The 15,903-nt window shown below is 41.5% G+C and overlaps 2 protein-coding genes across 2 annotated transcripts in view; one reads left to right on the top strand and one right to left on the bottom strand.

Moving 5' to 3' along the window:
* The window catches only part of LOC138095962 (uncharacterized), a 406,275-nt gene that overhangs the window by 235,798 nt on the left and 154,574 nt on the right, over positions 1-15,903 (top strand). The window lies entirely within an intron of this gene.
* Positions 2,421-15,882, bottom strand: LOC138096104 (zinc finger protein 568-like). The gene is given in 6 exon segments (XM_068992199.1): positions 2,421-3,279; positions 3,281-3,782; positions 6,501-6,596; positions 7,416-7,539; positions 15,483-15,641; positions 15,799-15,882. Coding segments are annotated over 6 exon segments (1,782 nt in total). The 3' UTR covers positions 2,421-2,462.

Below are 15,903 nucleotides of genomic sequence, written 5' to 3' on the forward strand. Positions count from 1 at the left end.
ATTATACATACTTTCTCACTTATGATGCTTGAATTTTTTTCTGTCCAGGGTACAATCTCATTCACTTCAAGAAGTTTTCAAGGTGTCTTTTGAGTTTTGCACTTATTTTGCTAGAGCACTTCAAGAGGCCACAGCTGGATGCTTGTTGAGCAAGTGAATGCACTCGCTCATTCCTCTGGTCAACAAACGCTTACTGAGAACCTCTTAGGAACTGGCAGTGGACTAAGTATTTATAATAAAGTGAGAATGAATCCTGGCTTTTAATTGTCCCCATTTTCTATACATACATTGAAAGAAGTTAAATTCCCTGAGTAAAGCTTTGGTTGCATCCTACAAATTTTAACATTAAGTTGTCTCTTTGTCATTCATTTGCCAAATGATAATTTCATTTCCTTTTTAATGTGAAACTTATATAGCTATCTTAAATTTCCTTGTAGAGAAATGGATTTTGTCTGAGGCTTTATTTTCTAATTCACTAGAATAGAGGTCAGAGATTGTGGCATATATCTGTTTTTTTGGAAGGTCTTAAAAAATCATCTAAATCTCTCTGACCTTACAGTAGCTCACTTTTATTATACTGGAGTTCCTTACATTATGAATCCCCTGGTGGGGGAAAAAGGCAAGCTATGAAAAGCTTCAGTTTTAAAATTTTTCTCCAGGAGGAACTATCTAACATTCTATAAAGAAAGATGATATAAGATGTTCGTATAGTCACTGTACACTGTAAGGCCTTCCTCTTACAGGATTTCCAGTACAAAACTAGGAAAACAAAAAAGTTAAGAATATAATGCAGCTCTCATTTAGCACATTTTCAATGAGTCAGATAAGGGATACAATGTACACAATGCTAAGAAATATGATCCTAATATTACTAATTGGTTAAGTAATTAGCCCTATAAGAAATGAGCAATAATGGTGACGTAAATGTTGGTTAAATCCTTTCCCATTCTGATTCGGTTCAGGTTAATTTTAGCAGATAAATGTTTCATCTATATGATATTTGTATTGTGACACTTGATTTCCCATAAAGGCTAATGACCCTTCATGTTCAGAAAAGTTACAATGATTTCTGTGTCTAACATTTTCACTACCTTCCTACGTCTGCCCACTTGGCTTATCTTCATGGAGTTTTTCACTTTTTCAACTGAACTCTGATGTCTAATAAATTTTGAAATACAGACACACCCCTCCCAATTCCTAACATTTATAAGATTTCTCATCAGTAATACACGTCAAGGGGCGGCGACTGAGAGCACCAAGCTGTGACGGCGCAGGAGCGGCCAAGGGGAGCTATCCCATGTCCGAGGTCAGGGGCAGCAGCTGAGAGGAGCAACCCCATGTCCAAGGAGCGGCGGCTGTGTGGGCACAGGAGGGCAGAGAGGAGTTACTCCACGTTCAAGGTCAGGAGGGGCGACCTCATCCAAGGTAAGGAGCAGCGGCTGTGCTTTGCTGGAGCAGCCGTGAAGAGATATCCCACATCCAAGGTAAGAGAAACCTAAGTAAGACGGTAGCTGTTGTGAGTGGGCATCAGAGGCAGACACACTGAAACCATAATCATAGAAAACTAGTCAATCTGATCACATGGACCACAGCCTTGTCTAACTCAATGAAACTAAGCCATGCCATGTGAGGCCACCCAAGATGGATGGGTCATGGTGGAGAGGTCTGACAGAATGTGGTCCACTGGAAAGGGCAATGGCAAACAACTTCACTATTCTTGCCTTGAGAACCCCATGAACAGTATGAAAAGGCAAAATGATAAGATACTGAAAGAGGAACTCCCCAGGTCGGTAAGTGCCCAATATGCTACTGGAGATCAGTGGAGAAATAACTCCAGAAAGAAGGGATGGAGCCAAAGCAAAAACAATACCCAGTTGTGGCACCGACTTGATGGACATGAGCTTGGGTAAACTCCGGGAGTTGGTGATGGACAGGGAAGCCTGGCGTGCTGTGATTCATGGGGTTGCAAAGAATCGGACATGACTGAGCGACTGAACTGAATACATATCAAATTCTGGCCCTTAATTAAAGGCCTCATATCCACAGTATGAAGTGTGATATTAAGCTGTTGTCCTTAAATGCTTTCCCACATTCCTGACAATTACATAGGCTTTTGTTTTACTAGCACAAATTTCCAGATGTCAATTTTTATTTTTAGTTCTACCTGTTTATTGCTACCAGCCATCTCCCTCCAACCCCTCACGTGTGCTTGCTCTGGTCATGTGACACCATGGACTGCAGCCCACTAGGCTCTTCTGTCTGTAGAATTTTCCAGGAAAAAATACTGGAGTGGGTTGCCATTTCCTTCTCCCAGATGCCAAATTTTGAGGTTTCCCATGTCTTCACTCACTCCTCTGTTCTGCATGAATTCTTTGATGTTGACTAAGGTGTGAGCCACGAATAAAGGCCTTCCCACATTGCTCACATTCATAGGGTTTCTCACCAGTATGAATTTTCTGGTGTCAACTAAGCTCTAAGCCACGGCCAAAGGCCTTCCCACATTCCTTACACTCATAGGGTTTTTCACCACTATGATTTCTCTCGTGATGAGTAAGTTCTGATCGTCGAATAAAAGCCTTCCCACATTCCTTACATTTATGGGGTCTCTCATCAGTGTGAATTTTTTGATGCCAGATAAGTTCTGTGCTACAAGTAAAGGCCATTTCACATTCCTTGCATTTATAAGGTTTCTCACCCATGTGAGCTCTCTGATGTCTGGTAATTTCTGAGCCACGGCGAAAGGCTTTCCCACATTGCTTACACTTGTATGGTTTCTCCCCTGTATGAACACTCTGATGTCGGACAAGATGTGAATCGGAAATAAAACCTTTCCCACATTCCCTACATTTATGAGGTTTCTCGCCAGTATGAATTCTTTGATGTAGGTTCAGTTGTGAGGCACAACTGTACACCTTCCCACATTCCTTACATTCACAGCATCTCTCACCAGTATGAATTATCTGATGAAGACTAAGTTGTGTGTCATAGCGAAAAGCTTTCCCCCAGTCCTTACACTTATGGGGTTTCTCACCAGTATGGATTCTCTGATGTCGAAGAAGGTATGAGGGATGGGTAAAGGCTTTCCCACACTCCTTACATTCGTAGTATTTCTCATTGGTATGAATCCTCTGATGTAAATTCAGCTGTGAGGTAGATGGAAAGGCCTTTCCACATTCCATACACTTAAAGGGTTTCTCACCTATGTGAATCTTTTGGTGTTTACTAAGTTGTGAGGTAGAATGAAAGGCTTTCCCACATGCCTTACATTTATGAGGTTTCAGCAGTATTAATGCTCTGAGATTTCATCATCTGAGAGTCACGAATAAAGTCACCTTCCTTATTTTCATTACTTTTCTGGCTTTCATGAATTCTCTGATGTTTCATCAAGTCTGACCTACTATTAAAGGCTTTCTCACATTCTCCACATTTAGAGTCTTTCTCCTTATTATGACTTCTTTCATGTTGACTCTGGTGTGGTTGGGACCTGGAAGTCTTACATTCCTTGGATTCACAGGATTTTGCTCCAGTAGGAGCTGTCTGAGGTGCTCTAGGATCTGTGTGCTGAATGGAAGTGGATCTTTCTTCAAAAGTTATTATGGCTTGTCTGAAATGTTCTTCTGGTAGCCTCTCCAAGTGGCATCTGATTTCTCTGGTATTTCTGACTCTAGGACACTCAAGATTAGAGCTTACAAGTCTCTTTATTATCTCCAGCTGCAATGACTGAATTTCATAACTGTCCTCCTTTAAAGATAAAGTCTTGGCTTCTCTTCTAGATTCCCAGTCTGTAAGATAACAAAGAAAAGAGTATTTTCATGTTGCAGGAGAAAGGAAAGTTCCAAGGCAGAAACAACAAACTAAAAATAGTGAATGGTTTAAATTGCTCTTAACACTGTGTTATAATTTGAAAAAAAAAAAAGGGGGGGGATGGGAGGGGAATAAGAGTAGAGAAAATGAGAGCAGCTTATGAAGGAAGTGATTTTTTAAATATTTATTTATTTGGCTGTGCCAGGTCTTAGTAGTAGCATGTGAACTCTTTAGTTGGGGCATGTGGGATCTAGTTCCCTGACCAGTGATTGAACCCAGGGCCCCTGCATTGGAAGCACTGGAATCTTAGTCACTGCACCACCAGGGATGCCCTAAGGAAGTGACTTTTCACTTCTGGTGAGAATCAGCTGGGGAACTTGTTAAAAATACAATGTCTAGGACCTCCCAGGTGGTCTAGCAGTTAAGACTTAGCACTCCCAACCCAGGGGGTCTGGGTTAGATCCCTCATTGGGGAACTAGATCCCACATGCCACATCCAGAAGTTGGTAACCAAAGATTGAAGATCTTATGTGCCACAACTAAGATCCAGCATAGCCAAATAAATAAATTATAAATATTTTTTAAAAAATATGTAATGTCCAGGAATCAACCAACTAAATGAGACTCTAAAGGAGTAGGACATTATCTAACAGCAAGTCCTCTCATCTCTAGCCCCAGGTTTTGATTACTTCTACTAGTATCTCTAACAGTAATCACCTTGTCCAGAGCCATCCCTCACCAAGATTAACAAAACATTATCCTAGCATAAAAGTGTAGTTGCTCAGTCGTGTCCGACTCTGCGACCCCATGGACTGTAGCCTACCAGGCTCCTCCGTCCATGGGATTTTCCAGGCAATAGTACTGGAGTGGATTGCCATTTCCTTCTCCAGGGGATCTACACAAACCAGGGACTGAACCCGGGTCTCCCACATTGTAGACAGACACTTTACCGTCTGAGCCACCAGGGAAGTTTTATGGAAATACTATGCTCCCTATGGAAATATCCCATCCCCAACACAGTAGCCAGAGCGCTCTTATTAAAAATAAGTTCGATCATGTCATTCTTCTGCTCAAAATCATCCAATGGATTTTCTTCTCACCCAGAGTAAAAGTCAAAATCCCTCAGTGACCAACAGGGCCTTTCCAGAACTTGTCCTGCACTACCTCTCTGACCTTACTGCCTTATCCCCTCCCATGAGCTGACTGTGTCCTAGCTCCCTGACCAACCAGATGTTCACATTTGCCAAGCACACCCTTCCTTCAGAATCTCTGCCTACAAATATCTTCCCTAAGATATCAACATGGCTCTTTCAATTACTTCATTCTGACCTCTATTTAGATGCCAACTTAAGAGACCACTCTCTACAAAACAGGACCTTCATCAATCTACTTACTGTACTTTTTTGCAGTGTACTTATCACATGTCATTTTATCTCTTCCCCCAACATTATGCTTGAAAGTTTTCATAACACAGAAGACAGTGAACTCCCATAATCTCATCACCTAGATTCTATAATAAATGTTTGGATCTACTTGCCTTATTATACATCTATCTACCCCTCCAAACATCAAGTCACCTTGCAGATATCAGTATACTTCACCTCTAAACTCAACAGATTATAGTTTAACTTGTTTACTTCTGTACTGGCTGTCCACCCTTCACTGTACCTGCACAAAGTAAATAATAGTTGTCTGCCAAATGTATGGCTATTGGTCCGTTTTTCTATCTCCCTCACTGATTTCTGAGGCAACTCAAAATGTGGGACTCACTGTTTAAATGCAGTGCCTTCCCCCTGCACCTAAAATACAAAATTCACTATCAGACCTGCAAAATTCTGCAGCATCTGGCCCCCGCTTCCCTCTTCAACTTAATTTTGAGGTACTGTCACCTTCACTCACCATGAGTTCACTATACTGGCCTCCATTCAACTTGTATGTCATGCCAATTACATTCTCATCTTTCAGGAAATGTTTTGGCTCCTTTGCATGCTCTCTGTTCCAGGATATCTGCCATGGCCAGCTTCTTTCATTCTAAACATCTTAATTTTCTATCCTATATCCTTTTCTTTGCCCTCATAATCTTTTTCTCAATTTTTATAATTATGTATTTGTTCATCAGTTTATCTATTGGTATAATTTCTCCCAAGGCTTCCCTGGAGGCTCAGTGGTAAGGAATCCACCTATTGGTTTGGGAAGATCCCACATGCCAAGGAGTGACTGAACCCATGCACCACAACTTCTGCAAGAGAAGCCACTGCAGTGAGAAGCCCGCACATCACAAGTAGAGTGTAGAGTGGTAGTTGAAGCCCAGCTTGCCATAACTAGAGAAAGCCCATGCAGCAGTGAAGACCCAGCATAGTCAAGAATAAAAATAAATAAATAAAAATTATTAAAAAAAAAAATCAGAACAAAATTGGACCCAAAGTGTGGTGAAAATGGTTATCTCATGGAAAGGAGGAAAGGAGCAAAGCAGAAAGGCACTTCCTTCCTGAAATCAGAGGGAATATGAGGAACAGTAGCAAGAAATTGGAAGACATGTGAAACATCAGTCTCACATTACATATTACTCTCTTCTCCAGATCTCAGGCTTCTTGGGGAGCTTTCATAACAACATCTCAGATGTGCTGCCTGCCTTCTCACAGGTCAGGAGAGTGACATCTGCCATGGCGTTTCCCATGTGAGTCTCTATTACTCACCTGGGCACCATTCTCCTGTCTCCTTGCCCTTAACCATCCAGGGCTCCTTTCCCTGCTCCAATAAGGAGATCACATCTGGCTTAAAATTGGTGAATCCTGCTCAAGAAAGAAAAAAAGGATCAAGTATGTTGTGGGTGTCCCAGAATTAAAATCAGTCCACGATTATCATGAAAGAGGAGTTAAGAAAATTAAGGGTAAGAGGAAAGGGGGATGAAGATAAAGTTCAATGGAGCAGCTGATTTCTTTTTCTTTTTATTTCAGGTCCTGGATATTTATTTTTTAAGTTTGTTTTTCCTAGGCTGCATGAATTAATTATTTTATTAATTTATTTTTAATTGGAAGGTAATTGCTTTACAGTGTTGTTTTCTGCTGTACAACAACATGAATCAGTCATAATTATATACATATATCCCCTCTCTCTTGAGCCTCCCTGCTCTCCCCATACCACCCCACTAGGTTGTCACAGAGCACCAGGATGAGGTCCCTGTGTTATATAGCAGCTTTCCACTAGTTATCTGTTTTACACATGATAATGTATATAGGAACAGCCAATTTCTAACTTCACAAGGGACAAAGCATTCTTTGGTAAGCACTTAGGAAGAATTGTTAATTCAGCCAAGCACTTAGGAAGGACTCACAAAAAATTGGGATTCCCTTGTGGCTCAGCTGGTAAAGAATCTACTTGCAATGCGGGAGACCTGGGTTCAATTCCTGGGTTGGGAAGATCCCCTGAGAAGGGAAAGGCTACCCACTCCAGTATTCTGGCCTGGGGAATTCCATGGATATATAGTCCATGGGGTCGCAAAGAGTTGGACACAACTGAGTGACTTTCACTTCTTCACTTCACAAGAAATTATTATAATAAATATAAAAATTTAAAACCAATTCTGAATTTTGGAGGACAAATCAACTTACCCAGTGAGATCAGGTTGTTATAATTCTCCAGCATCACATCTTGGTACAAATTCTTCTGAGCAGAGTGCAAGCATTCCCACTCTTTCTGAGAGAAGTAAATGACCACATGTTTGAACTTGAAATCCTGAAACCATAGATAAAAATACACAGAAATTAATCAGCCAAAATCTTTACAAGAAAATAAAAGAAAATTAAGAGAGCAATTCAATAGGAAAATGCTGTTTGGAAAAAAAGGACACGCTGGACCTTTCAAAATGGTAAGTCAACAGCTCCATATCAAAAACAAACAGCTTAATCAAAAAATGGGCAAAAGAAAAAAAAAAAAGGGCAAAAGGCCTAAACAGACATTTCTTCAAAGAAGACATATAGATGCGCAAAAAGCACATGAAAAGATGCTTCAACATCATTAATTATTAGAGAAATGCAAATCAAAACTACAGTGAGGTATCACCTCACACTAGTAAGAATGGCCATCATTAAAAAGTCTATGAATAATAAATGCTGCAAAGGATGTGGAGAAAAAGGAACCTTCCTACACTATTGGTAGGAATGTAAATTGGTACAGCCACTATGGAAAACAGTTTGGAGGTTCCTTAAAAAACTAAAAACAGAGCTACCATATAATTCTGCAATCCCACTCCTGAGTATATGTTTGGAGAAAACCATAATTCAACAAGATACATATACCACAGTATTCACTGCAGCACTAAGACACTTAGCTATTCACTAATAGCTAAGACAAAGAAGCAACCTAAATGTCTATCAACAGATGAATGGATAAAGATGTGGTGTATTTATACAATGGAATATCACTCAGCCATAAAAAGGAATGAAACAAAGCCATCTGCATGTTTTGGACATCCATCCAACATGGATGGACCCAGAGATTATCATACTAAGTGAAATAAGCCAGACAGAGAACAACAAATAAGATGTTATTGCTTATATGTGGAATCTAAAAAAAAAAAAAATGATACAAATGAACTTATATACAAAACAGAAATAGACCCACAGACATAGAAAATAAACTTATGCTTACCAAAGGGGAAAGGTGGGAGGAGGGATAAATTAGAAGTTTGGGATTAACATATATATACTACTATATAGGGCTTCCCTGGTGGCTCAGGCGGTAAAGAATCTGCCTGCAATGAGGGAGACCTAGGTTCGATCCCTGGGTTGGGAATATCCCTTGGAGAAGGGAATGGCAGCCCACTCCAGTATTCTTCCCTGGAGAATTCCATGGACAGAGGATCCTGGTGAGCTACAGTCCATGGGGTCACAAAGAGCTGGACACGACTAAGCTACTAACACACATACATACTACTTCTATATATAAAATATAACCAATAAGGATAGCACAGGAACTATACACAACATTTTATAATAACTTTTAAGGAAAAGAATCTGAAAAGATACATATACATATAACTGAATAACTTTGCTGTACACTTGAAACTAACAACATTGTAAATTGACTGTACTTCAATTAGAAAACAAACAAACAAACATGGACAGTTCAGTGTGGAAACATGGGTGATCACAGTACACATTCTTGGTGTACACACCATTTGTTAAAAAAACTGAGATGTAGTTGATATATAATACTGTATGTTTCAGGCATATAACATGGTGATTCAAAAATTTTTAAATTATTTTCCATTTATAATTATTATAAAATATTGGTTACAGTACCTGTGTCATTCAAATCATTCTTAAACATTCCTGCAACTACAGATAAACCCTCTCTGGTATTATCCTTTTTCATTATCCAGCCAGGTCTGGGAATAAACCAAGTCTAGATAATCGGTGTTTCCCAATTAAATAAAACTGTACAGGCAAGTACATAACACATGCTATGTTCAGCACACAACACTGTGACCATCTCCTTGCATTTACCCATTTAAGAAATTTGTTTAAAAGTCTGAATCATTCAAAGGTACCTTTAAAAACCTCTCTCTCTGAAAATAGGATTTGAATATAGCTTATGTGATTTAATTATCTCTTAAAAACTCAGTGAAGTAAGCCAGAAAGAAAAACACCAATACAGTATACTAACATATATATATGGAATTTAGAAAGATGGTAATGATAACCCTATATGCGAGACAGCAAAAGAGACACAGATGTTTAGAACGGACTTTTGGACTCTGTGGGAGAGGGAGAGGGTGGGATGATTTGGGAGAATGGCATTGAAACATGTATACTATCGCCAGTCTATGTTCGATACAGCATACAGGATGCTTGGGGCTGGTGCACGGGGATGATCCAGAGAGATGATATGGGGTGGGAGGTGGGAGGGGGGTTCAGGATTGGGAACTCATGTACACTGAGACCCACAATGAGCAAACATTACACAAGTTCAAAATGGACCCACACGTTCCGTGTGGACTATCACATAACTGCATACACAGAATCTATCATTTGTCTATCATATCCTCAGTCCCCCCAAAATATGAGCAAATACTAAGAATCCAAAAAATCAGTATCAATTACCTTCTTGTCTAATTGGAAAACCCTGGAAAAGAAATGGCAACACACTCCAGTATTCTTGTGGGGAAACTCCCATGGAAGAGAAGCCTGGTGGGCTACAGTCCATGGGGTCACAAAGAGTCAGACATGAATGAGTGACTGGAATGCATCCACTATAATTGGAAAACCCAAGTCTGCAATATGGAGTCTCATTTAACCACTCACCTCCACTTCATCAAAGCACAGCTCTAACAAGAGAGGGACAACATTTCCATCAAGAGTTGGTTTTCCCATTCCATCAGTACTCCCGCTGGAAGCATATACACTTATGGAATGCTAAATGGTTTCTAAATAAACAGTTACACATTTGTTGGAGAAGAGAGAGACACTTAGGGGACAGCAGCATCATTCATTGGAATTGGAAGAACTGGGGAACAAGTTCTTCGGAGAGGCTCAGGGAAGCAAGCAGTTCCAGGAAAAAGAAATCCACAGTTCAAATCTTACAAAATAAAAAAATGCTCTTGATGTAGGAGAGAGAAGAAACATCAATTCACAAAAGTAATGGCTTTTAGGATTACAAACCAGATCATTTATATCCTGGGTTCACCCAAGAGAAATACAAGTTAAGAAGGGAAAGGAGGAAGAGGTAAGAACAGCCCCGAGTCACCATACTGACCTCAGAGTCTGCAAATGAAGTTTCCTCTCTCCTTCCCTGTTCCTATCTTCCTGCTTTTGGCAACCCAGTGTGTGCACACACAACACAGAGTCCCTTTCTGTTTCTCTGTCTGAGGGAGAGTAACAAACCTTGGCTTTCCCTGAACTCCAGGGAATCCAACTTGTACATAATGTGTTCAGAAGAAATAACTTTTCCACCATGAGGAGCTCATCTGAACCCAGGAGAGCCTGCTCTGATCTGCCCTTGGTCTATCAGGAAGATGCTAAGCTCCTCAGGTGAGGAGCCTCTTAGAGACATGAGGACATCCGCAGGCCCAGAGCACAGGACACTTAGGCAGGCCCAGCCCTGGACGGATTCCTCAACAGAGGCCTCCAGCCTCCTCCATGCCTAAGACTCAAGTACTTCCTTGGCTTTGTGCCCATATCCCAGAACTAGGGCCCCGAGAACCCAATCTAGAACCTCTTTCCACAAAGACCCTGTCCAGAATCACCAATACTGGGCCAGACAACCAATGTGATCAGCAGGTTCTCAGCAGCCTCAGCCAAGCTCAACTACCTGGATGCAGGCTGCCATGGCTTTTGTTGCTGTTCTGGTTGTTCAGTCACCACGTCCAACTCTCTGTGACTCTATGGGCTGCAGCAGGCTCCCTTGTCTTTCACTATCTCCCGGAGTTTGCTCAAATTCATGTTCATTGAGTAGGTAATGCTTTCCAACCATCTCATCCTCTGCCATCCCCTTCTCCTTTTGCCTTCAATCAGGGTCTTTTCCAATGACAGCTTTCAGTTCAGTTCAGTTCGGTTCAGTCGCTCAGTCATGTCCAACTCTTTGCGACCCCATGAATCGCAGCACGCCAGGCCTCCCTGTCCATCACCAACTCCCGGAGTTCACTCAGACTCACGTCCATCGAGTCAGTGATGCCATCCAGCCATCTCATCCTCGGTCGTCCCCTTCTCCTCCTGCCCCCAATCCCTCCCAGCATCAAAGTCTTTTCCAATGAGTCAACTCTTCGCATGAGGTGGCCAAAGTACTGGAGTTTCAGCTTTAGCATCATTGCCTCCAAAGAAGTCCCAGGGCTGATCTTCTTCAGAATGGACTAGTTGGATCTCCTTGCAGCTTTACATGAAACCATAATTTTCAGAATCCTCATGGTCTGTACATCCTGGTCCCCAGCCAAGATCATCCATGGCTTTCTTGCTTTTCATTCCTACCCTCAGCCTTACTGCTGATAGGCAGTGCTCACTGAGTCTCAAGCACAATTACTGTGCATTAAGCACTTTTAGTCCCTGGTGTCTTATATGTATTAATCTTCAGGAAAGGCCCGTGAATCTTTAGGTTAGTGAAGTAAGTAATTTACTCAAGTTTGCAGTAAGCAGTGGCACTGCTGGGCTTTAAATTTAGATTTCTCCAGCCCTCCAGATGATGCTCTTCCACTTCTGACCCTTGCACATGCAGCCAGGGATTTCCTGATCCTTTACAAGAACCCTGAGCTGGACTCTGCACCTAGGGAAGCAGAAAACACTTGGTTTGCTCTGTTTATCACTGCAGAGCACAACACTATGAGGGGAAATCAGAGGTAGAAGGATAAGAGAGGAAAGAAGCAGTTCTGTAAACAGAATTCCTTTGAAATGAACTAACTGACTTAAGTTGAGGGGTATGTGGAAAATTTCACGTAACATGTAAAAGATTAACTGGGGCCCAGAAAAAGAACAGAACTCCAACAAATGAAAACAGACTGAGCAGCATTCCAAGAACAGTGAATGTGCTAAGTTGGAGGTACAGAGGGAGACAAATTGCATCCTGTGTGTCTGAGGAACAGATAAGTTAATGGGGATAACTGGTGAGGGATGCTGGGAAAGGAGTAGACAGCCATGATGGTGGAGAAATCTGAAGGGGCCAGAAAAGAAAGGCCTTGGACGATGGTCATCTTTGCCAGGACTAAATATATCATCTTGACTTACTACTATAGGCCAATACTAGGACTGGTGCTCTAGTAAATATAGATATTTACTATAATAAATAAACAATAGTGTGAAAGAGCTGGGGTTTTATCCTGAAAATAACAGGGATTCACTGAATAATGGAAGTGATGCAATTGGACTATCTTATTTTGGAGGAATAAACTAGAGTTAGGGAGTCCAATCGAGGTTCCCCTGGTGGCTCATTGGAAATGCCTCCAATACAGGAGACGTGGGTTTAATCCCTGGGTGGGGAAAATCCCCTAGAGAAGGGAATGGCTACCCACTCCAGTGTTCTTTCTTGCCTGGAGAATTCTGTGGTCAGAGCAGCCTGGCGGGCTACAGTCCATGAGGTCAACGAGAGTCGAAACAACTGAGCGACTAATACTTTCAGGGAGTTCAATTAGGTAAATGCACTACTCGTGCCACAAAAGTTTTACCTGGCAGACAAACAGTGAGGTGTGGTCGCAGGGCATGAGAGCAAGGAGCAGGAAAAGAGACAGATTCAATGGGCTCTGCCACCTCACTGATGTTGCGGAGACCAGGAAGTAGGAGTTAGGGGACCTCCAGGTTGCCAGTGTAATGGCACATTCAGGTGAATTTCCATTATCAGCATATTCCCCAAAGTCTGCAGACTACATTATACAGAAGTTTTGAGGAAGTTCATGGTCAGAGAGCTAAGAAATGGCAGAAATGAAGGTAGGCTCTACCCTTTTATGCAGTGCAAATATCATTAATACAGAGAAAGGACAACAAGAATTCTAAGAGGAGGAAATAGAGGGAGAAATAGACAGTCAAAGGTTGAAGGGCAAAGTGAAGCTGGAGTTCCTTCCTCACCAAAATGTGCTGAGAAATGAGGGGGAAGATATGGTCCCTTTCTCAGAATCTTAGGAAGGTTCTGACCAGAATGGAAATACGAAGACAAATTCAGTAAGTTTCCACAGAATTCAGAAAAAAAGTCAAAGACAAAGGAAGAAACAGATTTATCCAAGGGGAAAAAAAAAAGAGAGAGAGAGTATTTCTTCTTTCTTTCTTTTTTGCTATTTATTCTTTAGAAAAGAAAAGAATATTTAATCTAAATAATTTCTAAAGAATAATTATTTAATTCTAAATAATTTCTAAAGAATATTTAGCCTAAATATTTCAATACTAAAGAAATATGTAGTTCTGAAAAGCAACTGGACAGAATTAATAATAAAAAAAAAAGAGTTCTAACTCAGACACATCGAGCGGGAAAAACTCCCAAAGAGTCAGACATGCCTGAGCACATACACACACAGGAATTTTATAGCCAATGTTCTGTAGTTATATCTCAAATCAGATACCTTAAAGATTAAACTGTTTAGACAAAAAGTACTTTAGAAAAATGAGTGACTTTTATATTTTTATATTAGAGAAGACCTTCTGGCATGACATAAAGAAAACACTTTTTGAAAACACACACAAAATAGATTAACCGTGAAAAAATACTTCTAAAACAACCTATAAACGACAGAGTAGTTCTGAAAAGAACTTTGCTTAATGTATGCTTAATATGCTTAATGTATAAACTGACAAATGGGCAAGAGAAATCAGTAGGCAATTTAGAAATTCCAACTGTACCATTTATTAACTGTAATTCTGGAGCAACTGACTCAACAGAATCTATTTTCTGATCTGTCAACTTAGAATAATACCAAATTTCATCAAATCTGACATGCCACTGTTTGTAAACCCACCATTACTTTATGTACCAGGAAAGAAATAAATGCCATCAATTAAACTATAACTTGCCAGGAACTGAAAACCCATCCTGGTTTCAAAGAAGTTAAAATGTGGCGGGGGGAAAAAGAAAATCACAGAATTCACATTCATACCTGACTGATAGGGTTGTTATGTGGATCCAACAAGATAACATATCAAGAACTTTCAGCTACAAGTGGCTCAAAGTGAACACCCAATAAGTTAAATTGCTTCTATTAGTAATTTGATCCCATTCTGAAAACAAAATTACACACCCACACATATGTGCAGATAAAATAATAATGATTACCTCTAGATGGTAGGACCATGGGCATTAAACTTTAATAACTTACTCAAATTTTGGAATTTTTACAAGAAACTTGTATTACTTTTGGAGAAGGAAATGGCAACCCACTCCAGCACTCTTGCCTGGAAAATCCCATGGATGGAGCAGCCTGGCAGGCTACAGTCCATGGGGTCACAAAGAGTCGGACACGACTGAGTGACTTCACTTATTGTATTACTTTAATCTTCACAGAGAGCAATTAGGTTATTTCTATTTGGGCAGGGATGGAGAAATATCAAGATCTGAAAGGGGCTGGCAGGCATTCCATGCTGTTAGAAATTTGGAAGCAAACAGGCTACAGTGAACCTGGACCCCTAAAATTTCTTTTACAAAAAAGAAATTAGTAAAAGAAACACAAGCTGGAATCAAGATTGCCAGGAGAAATATCAATAACCTCAGAGATGCAGATGACACCACCCTTATGGCAGAAAGTGAAGAGGAACTAAAAAGCCTCTTGATGAAAGTGAAAGTGCAGAGTGAAAAAGTTGGCCTAAAGCTCAACATTCAGAAAACGAAGATCATGGCATCTGGTCCCATCACTTCATGGGAAATAGATGGGGAAACAGTGGAAACAGTGTCAGACTTTATTTTTGGGGGCTCCAAAATCACTGCAGATGGTGACTGCAGCCATGAAATTAAAAGACACTCCAGGCAGGCAGCCACACAGCGGCGACACTCCTGACCTTCAGACATCCGACCTCGAGCCAGCCTGAAGCCACACCCACCCGTGCTGGCACTCGGCCGACATCTCCCACCCCTCAGTGTGGACTGGCGGCCTGGATGCCACCCTCTCCCCGTCAGGCTTTATTTTTCAAGCGCCGGCACGTTGCTTGGACATGCCCGACAGCCATCCATACTTAAAACTCCTGACAAACCCAGACCTACCCCGGGCCCCTCACCGATGACTTCTCTGGGATCCTCTCACGCCAGTCTGATGGAATCCGCCCCAAACAAGTGAGCGAAGCAACCTCGAAATGCCTCAATCCTTTGCGTCCGAACTCCCGCCAACTCACACGGTCCAGCCAACTTCGTACGGAAGCCGCACATACCGAGGGGCCCTCGGGGAAATGTAGTCCGGGGGAGGAAAAAAATCCAAGCAGGGCCTGGGCAGGCACAACCTTTTTCGTCTCGAGTCGCGTCGTGTTCCAAGCTTCAACGAAGCCCAGTCTCGGTCGCCCAGCCACGCCTGAGCATCCTCCAAGGATTGGGGCGAACCGACCGGTCGAGGTAGTAACAGGTGGCCTTGGATGGGTAAGAAAGGGTTGTGGCCCGTAGAGGCTTCTGGGAAACGTAGCCCATAGTCGGGGTAAGGGGGTGCTC

Source organism: Capricornis sumatraensis, chromosome 20 (genome assembly GCF_032405125.1).
Source record: "Capricornis sumatraensis isolate serow.1 chromosome 20, serow.2, whole genome shotgun sequence".
Taxonomy (NCBI): domain Eukaryota; kingdom Metazoa; phylum Chordata; class Mammalia; order Artiodactyla; family Bovidae; genus Capricornis; species Capricornis sumatraensis.